The sequence below is a fragment of the Ailuropoda melanoleuca genome, chromosome 2 (assembly GCF_002007445.2).
Source record: "Ailuropoda melanoleuca isolate Jingjing chromosome 2, ASM200744v2, whole genome shotgun sequence".
NCBI lineage: Eukaryota > Metazoa > Chordata > Mammalia > Carnivora > Ursidae > Ailuropoda > Ailuropoda melanoleuca.
In genome coordinates this window covers 55,123,521-55,144,441 of record NC_048219.1, presented here as the reverse complement: position 1 = coordinate 55,144,441, position 20,921 = coordinate 55,123,521, and the positions used below count along the sequence as shown (strand labels likewise).

General features: G+C 32.7%; 1 protein-coding gene across 2 annotated transcripts in view; it reads right to left on the bottom strand.

Moving 5' to 3' along the window:
- The window catches only part of PRKACB (protein kinase cAMP-activated catalytic subunit beta), a 120,631-nt gene that overhangs the window by 66,545 nt on the left and 33,165 nt on the right, over positions 1–20,921 (bottom strand). The window contains exon 1 of one of the 2 annotated variants that reach the window (XM_002926813.4): positions 638–919. The exons of the other annotated variant lie outside the window; for it this stretch is intronic. Coding sequence (XP_002926859.1) covers positions 638–821 — 184 coding nt within the window. The 5' untranslated portion in view covers positions 822–919. Of the gene's footprint in view, positions 1–637; positions 920–20,921 lie in introns of those variants that run through there. 2 annotated transcript variants of the gene reach the window in all.

Genomic DNA, 20,921 nt, shown 5'->3' with positions numbered 1-20,921 from the left:
ATTTTAACATGCCTGGAAAGAATGTGATGTATGCATAAACAACTTTTTCCTCCTTTAACTGTAATTGCAAATAACATAAAATATAATTATAAAAGCTTTTGATATTTATAATGTTATAAATATAAGATTTTACATAGAATAATTATACTATGCCTTCATAGTATAAATCCTGCTTATAAAAAAACTGAAGTTTCACAAAGGCATTTAAAAATAAAAAATGGTAAACATAATGGAACTTTAATTAATTTAAGAGTCTTCTGCCCTAACTTTAAGGCTTATAAATCCAAAAAATAAAAAAAGTTAACTTGTTTCTAGAATTTAGGCTTTTCACTTTTATATAAGAACAAAAAATAAAAACAAAACAGTAACATACACTAGAAATGATATAAGAATTCTGTAGAAAATTTCCTACCAAATGTGACTTACTGGTCACATATAAAACAAAACAATGATCTACACAATTCAGTTCAACTTATAATCAAGTTTTTGTGGAATTTTGCAACTTCATCCTGCAAAATGTCCTTGTGAAAAACATAAAAAGACAAACAAAACATTTTTCTTTATGTTTGATTCTCAGACTCCAATTAGTATTTTAGCTTCTAGTTAAAATGTACCATTAAAAAAAAAAAAAACTTACTTGATCTGTCCCATAAAGCAGTATGTTCAGAGAAATGAAGGCTGTCATTTTCCAGAGCAGTTTTCTGATCATGTGCAGTACTTTTAGAATGTCTATGAAATAATCGGCTAGCAAAACCTTCCAATTTCTGAAGAGCAGTTGTACCTGTATACTGGTTACAGGGTAGTTCTTTATAAGCTGCCATTCATATGCATTTACACTTTACTTAAAGTAACTGAAAGTATTTCCAGAAGGAGCTCAACAAGTTCTCACACAGAAGCTAAGAGCTATGCATGTGTCAAACTTCCTGTTTGCAGGGTATTCAAACCACTACTGCTGTTCTGTTTCCTGTTAATATAAAACAGTACATTACTGAGCCTTTCTTAGCAAACCCTTCATCTCAAGTGGAGATGGGGATTTTAAAGACTTGCTGTATCAGTCTAAAAGGTTTTATGCTTAAGAGTGTTTAATATTAATATATAGCCTAATGAGAATATTAAAGATAAGGCTTTATATATAGACTGAAAAAAACTTTTTTAAAAAGAAAACTAATTAAACATGTATTACAATCCTATGCAAACAATTCAAGGCCAAACTACTCTCCAAATATAATATGTTAAAAAGGCTGTGTTTTTTTTTCCAGGAAATCAGCTAATGTACAGATTTTACGAATCCTTATAAGCAGTTAACTTTTCATTGAAAACTCATATAAAATGGATATTAAAAACTCTTGCAAAACAACTTTATAACGTGTTTTAACTAAGAAAAATCTGAACTAGCACTTAAAAAAAAAAGAACCGAATGTTGCTAACTCATTGACTTAAGTCTAATATATACAGGAACTACAAAAACGTAGTTATGTGAGTACTGCTTATCAAACTTACAATCTGCTGACAAGTGCCTATCAGCAGTACATTTTAAAACATTCTAAAATATGAAAAAAAGGAACAAAATATAAGATTTAAAGTTATATAAAATCAGCCACAGCAAAACATTTCAAATGAGAAAAAAATTCCTTCTAGTTTACTGAAACATGTTAATTTTTAAACACTGAGTATTACTGCTTCCCTGATCCCTAACTTTAGGTCTGACTTAGAAATTCCTTTGATTAAAAGTAAGTAAAATTTGCCATTTTCCATTTGCAGGAAAAAAAAGTAACCTGTGACATTTAATGATGACTTTGAGTACTTGCCTTTTGACACTAATTAAAGGATGAGAAATTTATGTGCTTTTCTCCTTGGGAGAGAGAGGATCTACCTAAAAAATATCTTAGTCCAGATTTCCTGCCAACTGATTGACAAATAGAATAGGAACAATAATAATAAATAGAATAAATTGGAACAATAATATAACCAATTTAGGACAACACACATGCACAAAATTGACTTATGAATTTTGCCAAGTAATAGCTCCTTTGTGTACATTTTGTTTTGTGTAATAAAAAAAAATCAATATAACCAAAGAGGGAACAGTATCTATAATACTAAGATTTTAAAATTTGTAGCTTTCTGTGTGTGTGTGTGTATAAGAATAATTTCTTATTAACATCTGACAGTGCTTTACACAAAACAGACACTGAACAAGTGTCTGCAATCTTTAATAAACCTCTACAGAGCATGGAAGGACTATATAGGGACAGAAGTGGATGAATTCCTTAATTCTCTGTCTTGCTGTCTTGGGAGAAATTCTATCATCCTTGAGGCTCACTCCAACTATCATGTCTTCACTGAATTTTCCCACATATTTCCTGGAAAATAAATTGCTCTCTCCTTTCTCCACTGATTTAAACTTTTGTGTTAAAACTTGCTGTTTATAAATTTATGTCTCAAAATACATTACTTGAATTCATAAATGTAATTCATGTATTACATACTCAAAAATATGTTGAAGAAAGCATTCATTTTTAACAAATTACAGGTTTAAATAAAACCATCAAATACTTGAAAATGTTTTAATTTTATTTATGCAATGTCATTGAACTCTTTTTCTCTATATTCAGTCAGTTATTAAATTTTGTTCATTCTTTGGGTTTCATTTTTATAATGTGCAAATGTGGAGTTCTAAAATAACTTGTTTTCCCTGCTTCCAGTCATTTCTTTCAATCACTCATCTCTGACACATTAACCTTCCCAAAATATTATACTCATGGTATTCCCTTGCCAAATGCATGAACTAATCCTAACATTTCAGCCCCAGCATATTCATTTTTAACATGTTTAGCCAGGCATATTCAATGTTGCTCAAGCTTAGTACAGATATTCCAGATTCCTAACTAGAACACTAAGATTAATTTATTTAAAACAATGCATAAGGCTTAGCAGCAAAGTAAGTAGAAGAAGAAGGAGGAGGAAGTAAGCCTCACTAGATGAGTGAAAACCCTACCTTTGAAACCTGGACTTTTTTTTTTTTTTCAATAAAACTGTTTCCATTTGTTACAAAGTCCTTATAGAAAGCAGAATCTGCAGAGCAATGTTTCTATATATGGTAATGTGACCAGGAAGTTGTTGCTATGGAAGTACTTAGGCAATTTGATTTTTATTAAAAAGAAGAACTCTACTGGCATCTACTGCTAGAAGGAAACAACTACAGCTTTTACTAACACTGAATTCCTTCCTTCATAATTGAAATTAACCTTAAGAAGTATATTGCTTGTTATTCATCCTGAGGGTATTTACAGAACTTTAATTTGTGCTAAGATGTCTAGCCCTGTACTCCAAATTTGGTGTAATAGCATATTTTGTACTCTATTAATAATTTAATTAAATAATGTATGATAATAAAACCAGAGTAATCAACTTTGAGATTATGAAGTCCTTATTATTCATTCTGCATTAATTTTTGAGATTATAACAATTTTCAGACTTGAATCTCCTGTGATTACCATAAAATACCACAAAACACTGTTTTTTTCCCTTATATTTAGTAATAGTAGTGAAAGCTTATATTTACCAATTACTTTACAACATTTGTTCAAATGGGAGTTTCCATTGCCTCATCAGGTCTTTACAAATGAAGCAGGCAGGATAGGTGTTATTATCTCTACTTTAAGATGAGAAAATAAACTTAAAAACATTAAGTGACTTGCCCAAAGTCACTTAAGTCTTCTGGCTCCTAGATCAAAGCTCCTTTGTACTGCACAACAGTGATTATCAAGGGAAGTAAAGATTTTTTTCAATGCAGTATTTTTCGAGTAAGGATGGGGAAGTGGGGGGCACCTAGGTGGCTCAGTCAGTTCGGTTAAGAATCTGTCTTTGGCTCAGGTCATGATCTCANTCTCAAAAAAAAAAAAAAAAAAAAAAAAAAAAAAAAAAAAAAAAAAAGGATGGGGAAGTGGGAATAAAAGAACAGTAGGAGGGGGAATAAAAGAACAATTAGTTCTTGGATATACTGTTCAGAGTCTAAGAATCTGAATGTTTCCATTCAGATGGTCGGTCACCTTATGGCCATGTGACTTCATTGTCTACCTTTAGGTTCACAATCATGCCAAGGCCAAGAATAACTATGTACTTTAGAGTTTCAAGGTTAAAGAAAAGAAAAACATGGAAGCATATTTGATACATAAATGATGTATTTGTTCCATGTAGAGGGCAAATAATATGACCATGACCTCTACTATTCAAATAAAGGTTTTAGGGTAATGGTTTTACTTTTCACAAAATGTTTTAAATGGATTCATATCTTTTATTAATGGATTCAACCTTTTAAGACTTGCTTCTTTCATTTAGCACAGCATTTACAATTGAGGCTCGTCCATGTTGTAGCAATAGTTTACTCATTTTTTACTGCTGAATAGTATTCCATTGCATGGATTTACCATAATTTATATAACTATTCACAATTGAATTGCCTTTGCACCTTTGTCAAAAATCAGTTAACAATATGTGTCTGGGTCTATTCTAGACTCTATCCTGTCCCACTGATTTGTATGTACCAGTTCTTTCATCAATACTGTACTGTGTTGGTTACTATAGCTTTCTATTAAGTCTTAAATCTGATAGTGTAAATGTTCCAATATTTTTTTCTTTCTTAATTGTTTTGAGTATAAGAGTTCTTTAACCTTTCCATATATATTTTAAGATTGCCTATGTCTACAAAAATAACCTTGCTGGGACTTTATTGTGTTTATTGAGAGAAATGACATCTCAATATATTGAGTCTTTCAATCCATGATCATAGTGTATCTCTTCATTTACTTGGGTCTTTGATTTTTTTCATCAGTGTTTTATAGTCTTAAGCATAAAGATCCTGCAAGTATTTTGTTAAGAGTTATACCTACATATTATTTTTTTAAATTTGAGTTATTGTAAATGGTACTTTAAAAATGTTTACAATTGTTTATTGCTAGTATACAGAAATATGACTTATTTTTATATTTTAACCTTGTATATTGCAACCTTGCTAAAGCACACTTACTCGTTTTAGGAGTCTTTTTTTTTTGTAGATTTATTAGGATTTTCTATGTAGGCAACCATGTTATCTTTGAACAGATATAATTTGTTTTATTTCTAGGACTTTTAGTAATAATATTGAACAAGAGTATCAAGATAGACATCCTTGCCCTATTCCCAATCTTAGAAAGAAAGCATTTAGTTTTTCATCATTTATTATGATGTCAGCTGTGGACATTTTTTGTCATTGCCCTTTATGGAGATAAGGAATTTCCTTTGTACTCCTAGGTAACTGGGTATTTTTTTTATCTTAAAGGGATGTTGAATTTTACCTAATGCTTTTTCACCATCTATTGGTATGATCATATGGTTTTACTTCTTTAGACTGCTAATATAATAGATTACAGTTATTGATTAATTTTCAAATATTGAACCAGTCTTGAATCCCCAGGATAACCACCTCTTGGTCTTGGTGTACTATTCTTTTTATATAATGCTGGATTCACTTTAGTAATACTTTTTGAGAACTTTGTGTATGTTTACAAGAAATATTCTTTTCTTCATTTTTTTAAAGATTTTATTTATTTATTTGACAGAGAGGCAGCGAGAGAGGGAACACAAGCAGGGGGAGTGGGAGAGGGAACACAAGCAGGGGGAATGGGAGAGCTGAGCAGGGAGCCCAACGCAGGGCTTGATCCCAGAATGCAGGGATCACATCCTGAGCCGAAGGCAGACGCTTAACTGAGCCACCCAGGCGCCCCAGAAACAATATTTTCAAATTTTCTTTTCATTACGATTTTTGAATGATTTTGACACCAGGTTAAGGATGATCTCATAAAGTATGTTGAGAGGTGTTCTGTTTTCTATTTTCTGGAAGAGACTGCAGAAAAGTGGTATATATTTGGTAGAATTTGTCAGGAAAACTATCTGGACCAGGAGTTCTTTTTTGAAAGGTTACAAATACCAACTAAATTTCTTCAACGATACGGTACTATTCAGTTGTCTATTTCATCTCCAGTGAATACTGGTAGTTTGTTTTTCACAAAATGGTCTATTTCAACTAAGTTGTCAAATTAGTGTGAATAGAGTTATTTCTAATCTCACCTTATTACCCTTTTAATTTCTGTTTTATCTGTAGTTATATCCCCTCTTTTGTTTCTGATAGTGGTAATTTGTCTACTTTCCTTTTTTTGGTAAATTTGACTAAAGGACTCTATGTATTTTTTCAAACAACCACCTCTTGTTTTCATTGATTTTCTCTATCTTTCTGTTTTCAATTTCATTGATTCCTGCTATTTTTTCTTTCCTTCTACTTTTTGGGGGTTTATTTTGCTCTTTTTCTAATTTCATAATTTAAAAACTTAGATAATTATATTAAGACTTTTCTTCTTCTCTAATATATGAACTCAATTCTATAAATTTCCCTCCGAACAATGATTTAAGTGTATCTCACAAATTTTAACATATTGAATTGTCATTCTCATTCAATTCAAAATATTTTCTAATTTCCCTTAAGACTTTATCTTTGATGAAGATTATTTAGAAGTGTGTCATTTAAATTTCCAAGTATCTGAGAATTTTCCCTGATATCTCTCTGTTATTGATTTCTTTTTTTTTTTTAAGATTTTATTTATTTCTTTATTTTAGAGAGAGCAAGTGCACAAGTGGGGGCAGGGGTACAGGGGAGGGAGAGGGAGAGAATCCCAAAGCAGACTCTCTGCTGAGAGCAGAGCCAGATAGAGGCTGTATCTCATGACCCAGAGATCATGACCTGAGCTGAAACCAAGAGTTGGAGGCTTAACTGACTGAGCCACCTAGGTACCCCTCTGTTATTGATTTCTAATTAATTCCACTATGGTCAGAGAACTTGATTTTTAATTCTTTTAAACTTTTTAAGTGTTGTCTTATAACCAAGAATATGGTCTTTGGTGGTGAATGTTCCATGGACATTTGAAGAGTGTCTTCTATAGTTTTTAAGTATGCCATAAATATCAATTAAGTCAATTTGATTGTGTTGTTCTAATCTTCTATATTCTTCAAATTTTTGGTTTAATTGTTCTATAGAATACTGAGAGATTACAGAAGCCTTCAACTTTGTAGATTTTTCTGTTTCTCTCTTTTCAGTTATATTTATTTAGCTCCATGAGTTTTGAAGCTCTGTTATTACATACCTATATATTTAGGATTGTTTTGTCTTCTTACCGAATGGACACTTTCAGCACATGTCCCCTTTTAATCCTGGCTAATTTTCTTGAAGTAGACTTTGTATAATATTAATACAGCCAACACAAATTTTGCTGAATAGTGTTTGTATGGTATATCTTTCCCCCTATTCTTTTGCTTTTAAACACTATATCAGTATATTTAAAGTTGGCTTCTTGTTACAACACGTAGCTGAGACTTGATTAAATCATTTACATTTGCTGTAATTACTGATATAATTGGCTTTAGGTCTATTGTTTTGTTATTTCTTTTCTGTTTGTTCCCTATTTGTTAAAAAAGCTTTCATGAATATAACTGACATACAAAACTGCAAATATTTAAAGTGTGGAATTTGATGCTTTTACATATAAATACAACTGTGAAACCATAACCAGAATCAAGATAATGAATTTTTCTCATGCCTCTTCATAATCTTTCCGTCTTTCCATTCTAAATGCCCGGCAACTTGATACTTCTTGACAAAATAGATAATTTGCATTTTAAGACCTACATAAAATGGAACTTTTTGGTAAAATAAACTTTTTAGAACAGTTTGAGATTTACAGAAAAATTACAAAGATACTATAGGGTTGCCATATCCCAACACCCGTTTCAACTATTAATCTCACATTAGTATGGTAAATTTGTACAATTAATGAGCCAATGTTGATACATTATTGTTAACCAAATTCCATAGTTTATTCAGATTTCCTTAGCTTTAATCTAACATCCTTTTCCTCTTCCAGGATCCCATCCAGGATACTACATTACATTTAGTAGAGTGTTCCTCAGTTTGGGTATTGTATTTTTGGGTTTTGTTTGTTTGTTTGTTTGTTTGTTTTTCATGATTAGCTGGGGTAATGGGCTACTCCCCAGTAGAAGAGAGTAAAGAGAAGTAAAGTGTCGTTTATATCACATCATATCAAAGATATATACTATCAACATGACTTATCACTGTGGATGCTGTCCTTCATCACCTGGTGTAGGTAGTATTTTTCAAGTGCCTCCACTGTAGTTACTCCCTTCCCCCTCATTCCATACTGTACTTGTTGGAATGAAGTCACTATACCCAGTGCACACTTAAAGAATGGGGAGTTATACTCTAATTCCTTGAAGACAGAGTGGAATTCCTCTGCCTGGGCAATGTGTCTCTTCTCCCTGATTTATTCATTCAATCATTTATTTACATTCAGTATGGACTCGTGAATATTTAGTTTATATTTTGAGCTATAATTCAATACTATGTTATTTATTTTTTTGCTCAGATTATTCAAGCTTTGGCCATTGAAAACTCTTTCAATTGCCTCCTATGTCCTTTTGATATATAATCATATGTTTGCATGGGCACACATGCATAAATGTTTGAACACTTACTTTTTAACACTACAAAAAGACCCATGCTCATTTTGTATACTTCCTGCCCCAATCCTAGAATTAACCATTTCTCCAAAAAGCCCTAGTTTCTTTTACTGGAGAACGGTATTAGAAACCAAGGTCTGGGAACTAGGTGAGCTTGTTGCTCCTGGAGTGTTGTTGCCTGTAGGCCTTCTCAGGTGACGGAGCAAAGAAATACATGTGTATGCAAATGTGCATATACCCATATCTGTAAGTATTTCTACATGTAATTATCTGGTCTATAATGAGGTAAAGATGAGTTCTTCCTAGTATCTCCAACTCTAATTCATTACTGCCTGATTCATTTTACTCCCTCTCCTTGCTTACTTGAAAACTCCCACTCCAACAGTGAGAAACCTGGCTTCCACCATCCATCATTCATTTACTTGTTCGATTTCAGTATACACATGCGGTAATATCAGAATTGTTAACCTGGCCCAGGGAAAACAGCTTTATCAACTAGAGTACACTACGATGCAGTTTCTTTTGCCTCTACTCTTACAGATTTCACTTATTTCCAAATTTACTTAGGTCAGCACCTTTTGCCTCATCTTCAGTAAGGTAGTTTCATAAGTTTATAATACAGTTAGATTGTTTTGTCACAGTCTGAATTTCATTCTGGGATCCCCCAACTTTCTAAATGATGTTTTCAAAAATTACATATATTAAAAAAATTACATACGTTAAGATTTACTCTGTACTGAGGCACTATGGGTTTGGACAAATGCGTAATGTCATGTAACCACAATTACATGATCATACAGAATAGTTTATCACCTTTGTAAATATCCTGTGCTTCCCCAATCCTTGATACCGACTGAACTTTCCCCATTGCTAGAGTTTTGCCTTTTCCATGGTGTCAAAATTGGGAGTCATACCCCACGAAGACTTTTCAGACTGCTTCTACCACTTAGCAATATGCATTTAAAATTCATGCATGTCTTTCTGTGGCTTTATGGCTTATTTCTTTTATCACTGAATAATAAACTATCATATGGATATATCAGTCTGTTTATTGATTCACCTATTGAAGGACCATGGTTGCTTCCAGTTTTTGGCAATTATGAATAGAAGCTGTAAATTTTCATGTGCAGGTTTTTGTGTGGACATAGTTTTAAATTCAGTGTAGTAAATTAAATTCCTAGCAGTGTGACTGCTGGAATGTATGGTAAGACTATGTTTAGCTTTGCAAAAAGTTGCCAAAATGTCTTCCAAAATGGCTGTACCATTTTTTATTACCACCACCAATGACAAGAGTTCCTGCTGTTCTGCATCCTTATTAGAAATTGGAAGTTTTCTGTATGTCTTTACTTTAGTCCTTCTAAAAGATGTATAGTAGTATGTTATTGTTATTTTCATTTGCGATTCCCTAGTGACAATGGTGTTGAGCAGCTTCTCATATGCTTATTTACCATCATTATCTTTAGTGAGATGTCTGTTCAGATCTTTTGCCCACTATTTAATTGGATTTTTTTTCTCTTTTTAGAAAGAGAGAGTGTGAGCAGCAGGGAGGAAGGGCAGAGGGAAAGAGAGAATGTTAAGCAGGCTCCATGCCCAGTGTGGAGCTTGATGTGGGGCTTGACCTCACAAACCTGAGACCATGATCTGAGCTGAAATCAAGAGTCAGATGCTTAACCAACTGAACCACCCAGGCACTCCTGTTTGTTATCTTATAATTGAGTTTTATCTGGTAGAATTCACTAGTGAATCCATCTGGTCCTGATGCTTTTTCAGAAACTATTTCTTAATTATTAATTTTCAAATTATTGATTCAGTTTTAATAGACACAGATCTATTCAGATTACCTATTTCTCCTTATGCCAGTTTTGATAATCTATGTCCTTCAAGAAACTGGCCCATTTCATCAGAGCCATCAATTTGTGGGCCTAGAATTTTTCATAGTATTCTTTTATTACCTTTTAATCCCATAGGGGCTATAGTGATAATCAAGCTTTCATTTCTGATATTGGTAATTTGGGCTCCATCTTTTTTTTTAATCAGGCTCACTAGCTATTTATCAATTTTATTGATTTTTCCCTGTAACAAACTTTTAAAAACACTTTTTCTCATTGTTTTCCTGTATTCAATTTCTGCTCTGTATTCTTTCTTTCTTCAGCTTGCACTGGGCTTAAATTTTTTTTTCCTACTTTCCTAAGGTAGAAACTCATATTACTGATTTTAGATGTTTCTTCTTTTCCTGTATATGCATTTAAGGTTATAAGCTGCCTGCTAAGCACTGCTTTTGCTAAATCCCCCAAATTGTGATAAATTGTATTTTCATTATCATTTAAATTATTTTAAAATTTCTTGAGACTTCATCTTTAACCCATGTGTTATTTAAAAGTACATTCTTTAATTAATTTCTATATTTGGGATTTTTCCAGCTTAATTTCTGTTATTTCTAGTTTAATTCCACTGTGATCTGAGAATATACTTTGCATAGTACTTTGTACTATTTTTTTCAAACATGGTAAGGTGATGTTTATGGCCCAGAATGTGATCTATCTTGGCAAATGCTCCATACAAGCTGGAGAAGAATGTATATTCTGATGTGGTTGAATGGAATATTCTATAAATGTTAATTAGATCAAGTTGACTGATAGTGTTGTTCAATCATCTACATACTTACTGATTTTCTGCTTAAGAGGGGTGTTAAAGTCTCCAACTACAGTGGCTTTTTCTATATATCCTTTCAATTCTATCAGTTTTTGCCTCATGTATTTTGACACTCTTGTTAAGTGCAATATTTAGGATTGTTAAGTATTCTTGCAGAATTGACCACCAAATCATTATGTAATGTCCCTTTTTATCCCTTATAATTTTCCTTGTTCTGAAATCTACTTTGTCTGAAATTAATATAGTTACTCCAGCTTCCTTTTAGTTAGTGATAGCATGGTATATCTTTCTCCATCCCTTTATTTTTTATCTAGTTTTTTACATTTAAATTGGGTGTCTTACAGATAACACATAGCTGTGCCTTTTTAAATATAAGGATCTTATTTTTTATCCACTCTGACAAAATCTGTCTTTTAATTAGTGTATTTAAACCATTCACATTTAAAGTGACTATTATCATAATTATATTAATATCTACCATATTTGTAACTGTTTTCTGCCCATTGCATATGTTCCCCCCCTACTTTTCTGTCTCTTCTGATTTTAATGAACATTTTATATTATTATATTTAATCTACTCTGTTAACATATCAATTATTCTTCTTTTCAGAAAAATTTTAGCGGTTGTTCCAGTGTTTGCAGTATATATTTTTAAAACTAAGCTCACACCCAATGTGGAGCTTGAACTTACAACCCTGAGATCAAGAGTTACATGTTCTACTAACTGAGCCAGCCAGGTGCCCTGCAATATACATTTTTAATTAATCTCAGCCCACCCTTAAATAGCAGTATACTGGTTCACTTGTAGTGTGGATACTTTATAACAGTATTCCCAATCCTTTCTCCTATTCCTTATAGACACTGCTGTCCTTCGTCTCATTTATCCATATTCCATAACCACCCAGTACCTTGTTACTATTACTTTAAATAGTTATATTTTAGATCAATGAAGAATAAAAAATATTTTATCTTCCTTTCTTCTTATATTATGCTTTTCCTTTCTTTATGTACATCCAAATTTCTAACCTATATAATTTTTCTTCTCCCAAAAGAACTTCTTTTATCTTTTCTTATGGGACAAGTCTGGTGACAATACATACCCTTAGTTTTTGTTTCTTTGGAAGAGATTTTCTCTTTCACTTTTTAAGAATAATTTCAATGGATACAGAATTATAGGTTAGTGGCTTTTTTCTTTCAACTCTTAAATATTTTACTCCATACTCTTATTTACTGGGTGATGAGAAGGCTGTCATAATTCTGTCATAATTCCTCTAATTGGAATTATTTATGGCTTGTTTCAAGATTTTCATAGTTTTTGGTTTTCTGCAGTTTGAATATGATGTGCCTAGATGTAGTTATTTTGATATTTATTTTGCTTGGTATTTTCTAAGCTTCCTGGGCTTGTGTTTTGGTGTCTGTCATTAATTTTGTAACATTCCCTGCCATTATTACTTCAAATATTTCTTCTGTTCTTTTCCTTCTTCTGGTATTCCAATTATGCATATATTACACTTTAAAAAACTGTCCCATAGTTATTGATGTTCAGTTCTGGGTTTTTTCTCTCAATTCTTTTTTCTCTTTGCATTTCAGTTTAGGCAATTCCTATTGATCTATCTTCAACCTCACTAATTCTTTCCTCAGCTGTGTCCGTTCTGTTGATGAGCTCATCAAAGGCATTTATTTGTGTGTTTTTTACTTCTAGCACTTGCTATTGATACTTCCTTAGAGTTTCTCTTTGCTTACAATACTCAAGTTTTCTTGCATATTGTCTACTATTTCCATTAGAGTTCTTAACATATTAATCAGTTATTTTAAATTCCCTATCTGATAATTCCATCATCTGAGTCTGTTTCTGGTGCTTTGTCTTTCACACTGTTTTTTCTTGTCTTTAGGCAAGGCTTCTAACATTTTTTTGAAAGTTCACCATTTGGCGTAGGGAAATAGGAACAGAGGTAAATAAGCATTTACTATGTGGCTCTGTTAATCTGGCCAGGAGGTGAGCTGTGTTTGATGTGTGTTATAGGTGTCAGAAGCTTCCAGTTCCTGCATTATCTTTGTTTTGTGTCCCATATTGACTCTGGGCTTCCCTCAGTACTTCTCTTTCAGAGTCCATGCCTCTTTCGGCTGTATTTCACTGTTATTATACTGGATTCCTGTTATATATCTATATAATNCAGTTCCTGCATTATCTTTGTTTTGTGTCCCATATTGACTCTGGGCTTCCCTCAGTACTTCTCTTTCAGAGTTCATGCCTCTTTTGGCTGTATTTCACTGTTATTATACTGGATTCCTGTTATATATCTATATAAGTGCATAGTTGGTTTTGGTATAGGGGTATGGTGTGGGGGAGGAAAAGCATTCTATAATTTTAGAATTAAACCTCAATTTCTTATTTGGCCTGTTTCTCTGGGCTGTGTCCTTCACAGGTGTTTCTCCATGATACAGCTTTTCTCCCTCTTGAGAGAGGAAGCCTAGAGGGGGCTGGAATAGGAGGGATGGCCTCCCCAAACTAGATAGGGCTCTGGTGATATCTTTTCTCTCAGAAAGTAGACCATTATTGAAGAATGCTTTGGGCATATTTCACAATGATTACCTTTCCCGCCTCCTACAAGATTATTACCAATAACAAAGATGGTGCTATTATTAATACGGAATTGTTTCACACTTGGCAAAATGATATATTTTCAAATATATAAATAAATTTTCATAATCATACTCCACATTTTTCATCCTTACACTCTCCTTAATGCCTAAGTTATCATATAGTAAAAAATCTAAAAGTATAACAACCTAAAAAAGTTTATAACTTTGCTTATTAAGGAATAAGATAAATTAATATAAGATACAAAGATAGTATTATTCCACATCAAAAAAGAAATAGAAGTTTTTTCGACATCAAGGGAATATTAGTCTTAAAATATTTTTTTTTAGTCTTAAAATATGAAAGGTATCAGTTCTCTGTGTCCCATACTGTATGTCAAAACACCCTGTATAAAGTTGTGTTTTTTAGCAGATGGGGTACCTATACTATAGAAATAATTTTAATGAAAAATAGATTAGATTCTGAAGAGTCCTAGGCAAAACCATTCTTTTTTCTTCCTTCCTTTTTTTTTTGTATAATGAAAATTTTGCAAATCAGTTTTCTTTAAATAAAAAATTCTCATTGAACATATATTCATCTTTAATATAATTTTATGATATAAGAATAGGAAATAATAAATTTAATTCAAAGCATAAAATGTATTCACTGCAGTATTATCAAAACAAAACTGTAAATCCCCAAACAGGAAAATGGTTAATATAGATAATTCAATGTATTATTATAGTAACTTTTCCAAAGTCAGAGTCCAACAAGGAATAAGAACAAAATTTGCTGTGTGCAGCTATCAATTATAAGAAAAACAAAAAGAAAAAAACTCCCAAAATTCTCATTTATATTGTAGTCAGTGACAGTAAACCGGTTCAGTAATTTATCAAGAATAAACAGTTATGGCAAATAATTAATTGTTCTGAACCCACACTGTTTACCTAATTAAATGCAACTATTAGTAATACTAACAGGTAAGTTAACTTCATTCTTTACTGGAAAGACTGAGATTTTAAAATACTGACACAGCTGAGTATACCTCCTGAGGAATTCTACAGTACAACATTTTTGTTATCAGTTTTTATTTTTCCAACAAATAAAGGTTTTAGAATTCCCAACACAATGTCTTACAGGTATTTTTAAGGGACATAGGGAAATTATCATGCTTACTAATGGTATGTTTAAATCCATTAAATGCAACTGTTTTTCATATTTTATTTGATGAATCACTATTTTCTTTGGTTTTCCTCCCTTATTTGTCTTCATCTGATGTGCAAAAGTACACATTTTATAATGTATCTTGGATAATAAACACAGTGAATTTTTTTTCCATTTCCCTACATTCACTCAACTAGGACACACTGCTCATGTCTTGAATCAGTAAAATTCTACTAGTGAATATTTTATTCCTTGGAAAATGGCAGATATTTCAAAAAATGAATTAGTTTTATTAACTTCTCAGAAAATATTTTTGATATTGGTGTAACGCACTCATGTAGTTAGCTTAAGTAAGTTACATTCCAGAGAACTTAAGAACATATTCCAACAGACCTGCATTTTTTTTAACCTAATCTACAAAGAAACAGAGAATATATAATCACTTACAAATTTGTACTGAGTATCCATAATGTGCAAGTGTTGAATTATAGAGAATATAAAATAATTATTTAAGAGTAACTACCCAAGAAATTTAAAAGTCAAATAAAAGCTAGTAATATTTGCTATAGGTAATAACTGAAGATTTATATGACATATAACTAAATATACAGCCTAGAATGGAGGCAAAATTTTCTATATACTTAATCTGTTATGGCTTGAGATAATAATTTTTTAACAAAGTAACCTTACTGATATATTAACCCAAACGAACTTGTCAAAGAACTTACATATCAAGGAACTCCAGCCACTTGTTCTATATGGAAGACACCACAGCAAATACAAAAACAAAGCCTGACCATTTAGAATTCTAACATCCCTGACTATTAGTATTTTCTACTTAAGGGACTTTAAAACGCTAAAGGGACTTTAAAGCACCAAAAGACCATAAAGAATAGAAAGGGGAATTCAGTGTATACTAGGTACTGAGGAAAATGGAATGGAATATGTAAAACTTGAGAAGGGTCTTGGAGGAAAAGCAGAATTTATACAGACCAGAAAAAGTGAAAAGAGCAATTTAAGAAGATCTATCTATATAAATGAAGCTATAGGTAAGAATAAATATGACATGCTCTACCCTCCTGTCACTCCCCTTTTCAGATTAAGAAATGTGAAGAAGGAAATAAGAGAAGATATGATAGAGTGTAACTTGCAGGGAGATGATTATTTTATGTAGGGTGATCAAAGATGTCTGTGGAACATTGCTTTACTTTGAGTTGTGAAGACCTAAAGTATAAAGAAAAGGAGAAAATCAAAGGCTAATGGGNGGGACTTTAAAGCACCAAAAGACCATAAAGAATAGAAAGGGGAATTCAGTGTATACTAGGTACTGAGGAAAATGGAATGGAATATGTAAAACTTGAGAAGGGTCTTGGAGGAAAAGCAGAATTTATACAGACCAGAAAAAGTGAAAAGAGCAATTTAAGAAGATCTATCTATATAAATGAAGCTATAGGTAAGAATAAATATGACATGCTCTACCCTCCTGTCACTCCCCTTTTCAGATTAAGAAATGTGAAGAAGGAAATAAGAGAAGATATGATAGAGTGTAACTTGCAGGGAGATGATTATTTTATGTAGGGTGATCAAAGATGTCTGTGGAACATTGTTTTACTTTGAGTTGTGAAGACCTGAAGTATAAAGAAAAGGAGAAAATCAAAGGCTAATGGGAAAAGACTAATCCAGGAAGAAGAAAGAGTCAATGAAAGACCCTGACAGAAGAATGGACAGAAACAACAGGACTACTAGGCAGAGAATGGATTGAGAAATGGTCTGTGTAAGATGAGATTAAGAGTGGAAGCAGGGAAAATAACTGAGACTACTGCCAAGTCCAGGCAAGAGATGGTTGCCGCTTACACTGAGATTGTGGTGAGAGAGAGTGAGAGAGAGAGAAATGGACAGATTTCATTTATATATTTTGGAGAAAACAGGGAAATCTGCTGACAGATTGAAACTGGAGAATGAATAAATGAAAGTCATCAAAAATAATACCAATGATTTTTGCTGGAGCATCTGGGGAAATAGTGATGCCAATTACTAAGATGGAGGAAGAGTGAAGAATAGGTTAGAAGCATGTTGTAATAAAGAAAGGTTTTGTCGGACATATTGGACATCAAACTGTAAATTTCAAAAAGGGCTGGACTGGAGTCTGGAACACATTACTGCATTATGAATTTTATTTTACAATTATCTTATCAAGTGTTTTGTATTTCTGGTTATTCAAGGGAAAAAAGAATGGTTTGAATTTACTTAAAATATTAAATAAATCTCCCTCTCGGTGGTGACTGTGAAACTGTGATATACATACCAGAGATTTGGAAAAAAGGCACTCTTTTCTCTAAACTCCCAATGTCTTAGTTCTGCCTCTCATATTTGTCATATTACTAAAACACAATTCTATGTCATTCCAAAGAAACATAAACCCAAGTGACTTCCCATGGCCTACAAAAATCTAAACCCTTAGCACAGTAATCAAGGACATTTGCCAACCTCAAGCAGGCTTCTGTTTAGCTCCATTATTACCAATTTATATCTCAAACAATAATAATGCTAACTTAACTGCCATTTCTTGAATACAGCATGCCCTTTCTTAACTCTATTGCCTTTGCACATACAATCTTAACTTTGGTTCAAAACCATACTTGAAAAAGTGAAACAAGGGATCCTGTAAATATGTTATAATGCTTGGCTAAAGAGACTTTGCAGATGTAATTAAGGTTACTAATTAATGACCTTAAAATAGATTCTTATGGATTACCTAGGTGGGACTGATCTAATCATATTAGCTCTTAAAAGCAGAGCCTTTCTCCAGTTGAAGCAGAAGAGAGCCATGGCAAGGAGCTGTCAGGTTCTAAGCATGAAAAGGATTCAGCACACCATTACTGGCTCTGAGATATTAGAGTCCATGTGCAAAGACCAGAGAAAGGTCTCTAGGAGCTGTGGATGGCTCCCAAATCACAGCCATCAGGGAAACAGAGACCTCAGTCGTGTAACCACAAGGAAATGAATTCTGCCCAAAATACTAATGACCCTAAAAGTAGATTCTTCCCCAGAAACTCCAGATAAGAGCCTAACAGAACCGTGACCTAAAAAGTTGTGGGATAATAAATGGGCATTGTTTTAAACCACTATATTTATGGTAATTTGTTATGGTAGCAAGAGAAAACTGATACAAGACTTAAATGTAATAGGATGATGGGGGTGGGGAAAGTGGCATTTTATTTCCAGAATGCTAAATATATGAAATTGAAAATATCTGGCTTCTAATCATAGTTGATGCAGGCACTCTCTCCATCTCTCTACCCCTTATAGTCCTTTATGTTGATGAGAATCTTCCACTGACTCACTACTGACTCACTAGCCAAGATAATGGCCAGGTAAATCTCCATGGAGGGACTTTCTAAATCCTTGATACAGAAGTGAAGAAGATAGAATTTATCCCTTTAACTTCGACTACCACTGCATGAATGTATTTATCGCTCCGTTCACTCAAATGAGAGTCCTCATCAGTATAGATAAGGGCAAACTCGGGCCTATGGACTGTCAGTGTGATAGGTCTGTCTTCACAGAATGAGGAAGTGAATGTAGGGGGCTACAGGCTCAGATGACAACATTGCAAATGTCCACCAAGAAAAACACAGTTTACTTTTTACCCAGAATTACCATAATGGAAACCATATCTTCCCTACTAAAATACAAACACTTGAAAATCTCATTCTTTAGGTGATGTGTGACAAAGCATTCTGGATATGAAAGAAAGTATGGTATTACTAATACAAAATGTGGGGATGTGTAGATAAACCAGTAATCAAAATATCAAGCATAAAAATTCCATTTAGGTAGAATGAGTTTCTCCTGGCAAATTCCTACTTGTTACCCAAAGTTTATTTCAGTGTTATTGCCTCAGTTCTAACAAATACATTAACACCCACATTATTGTACTGACCACAGTGTACAATAACTACATGCTTAGACTTCTAACTCTTCTTGTGAGCTTCTCCCATAATTTTCTACCTCTAGAATCTAAAACAATGGTGACCACATAGTAAGCATTTTTTGAACGGATTCATTTTTAAGAGATACCATAGCTCTTTAGCTCTTTTATGAAATAATTTTAGGTTTCTCAAGTCAAATATAAGTCACACAAAGATAGGCCCCAGTATACCACATATATTTCTACACTACTTTAGTGGACTATGTGTTCCCACTATCTTCAACTTCTCTATTCAAATTTAACATTGGATATAAAACTGTAAGAAAATGTAAAACATTGTCCAGGATATTTTGGAGTCTACTTACTTAAAAAATATATAAGAATATGAAATATATTCTGAATGTTGTAAGACTGATGATAATGCTTACTTATTACATGTCGGACACTGTTGCAAGCATTTGCATTAAGTAACTAATGTACATACCTTTAAGATGAATAATTATCCCATTTTCCAGAGGTACAGAGAGGTAAAGCATGTTGTAAAAGGTCACAAAATTGCAATAACCTATAATTCCTTCTACTTAAAAAGTATATCATACTTATTTCAAATATATTATATTTTCAAGTTTTAAACCTTTACCAAAATCTTTTTTGAATAAATGAAAATACACTGAAGAGTCATAAAACCAAGGAAGTTCTAAGATTTCATTAACATGCATGTGGTTTCTCCTTTTATTTCGAGCTCTGGTAAGTGATTATGAAACCTAACATCAGTTTCTAAGAACTTAGCAGTGATTTCAGTAACCTCCATTTCTATATCACTCTCCAAATAATTTTCTTATTGTGACTGTGATAAATATCTAACAAGCTTGATATGTCTTTATTTCAAGTAATAGCTATTAATATTGAGGAAAACCCAAAAGTAGTTATAACTACATACTGTTAAAGGTAATAACCCCTCACATCATAATGTGGTATCACATACCAATAAACTTGGACACATTTTAGAACTAAGAAATAAATGTGAGCCTAGGGCACTAGAACTATGTTACAGCTTAAACTGACCCCATTTGAAATCTCCCAGGCCCCAAAATATTGATATGGTGCCAACGATGGCAGGAACAGTTAGATGCATCTTAGTTCATACCACTAGAAGATATGAAGTCAGCCAGAAGGTGGCAGAATGGGGCCATTTAGGTTTCACATACAAATCCAGAGAAATCTTTTACTTTCATCACCTAAGGTTTTAGCAGTATAGAAAAAGCAACTCACAATTTTAGACCCTAACACAAAAATTTTATGTACTAGAGATATAAAAGAGCATCATTTCATGTATACAAATAAACTATAAAATTTCCACATAAACCACATTAGAAACTAATCCCCCATTTACCCTCTCTGATAAATCTTCCCTATTTACAAAACTCAGTGAAAAAAATGAAGTCCTTCAAAGTCCGCTACAATATTCCAATATCACATTTGAATTCACTAATAATTTAATGAAAAATTACTAGTAAATGTATTATGTAATATATTTAATTTCTTAAGTTCATTCATAGTTAATATGGCAAAGCCAAATCTCTTGTAAAATCTCATATAACTTTAAAGAAAGAGTTGTTCTTATATTGAGTTTTTCAAGTGGGGTTTAGAAACTATGGCTTAAGGGGCACCTGGGTGGCTCAGTCGGTTCAGTGACTGGGTTTCGGTTCAGGTCATTATCTCAGCATCCAGACCTGCATTAGCCTCCCCTGCTCGATGGGGAGTCTGCTTGAGGATTTTCTCTTTCCTTCTCCCTCTGCCTCTCCACCTACTCATGCTATCTCTAAAATAAGTAAATAAATCTTAAAAAAAAAAAAACCTATCACTTAATATATGGCAGATTAACCATATTATTCTTCATATTACATTTGAATATCCACTATGGCATCTGTTTATTTTTTTATTCCTGGTACCTATTGAAGAGCCTAGAATACATAGGCCCTCAAAAACTTTTGCTCAGTTCAGTACAGGATTTCCAGGAGAAAAGTG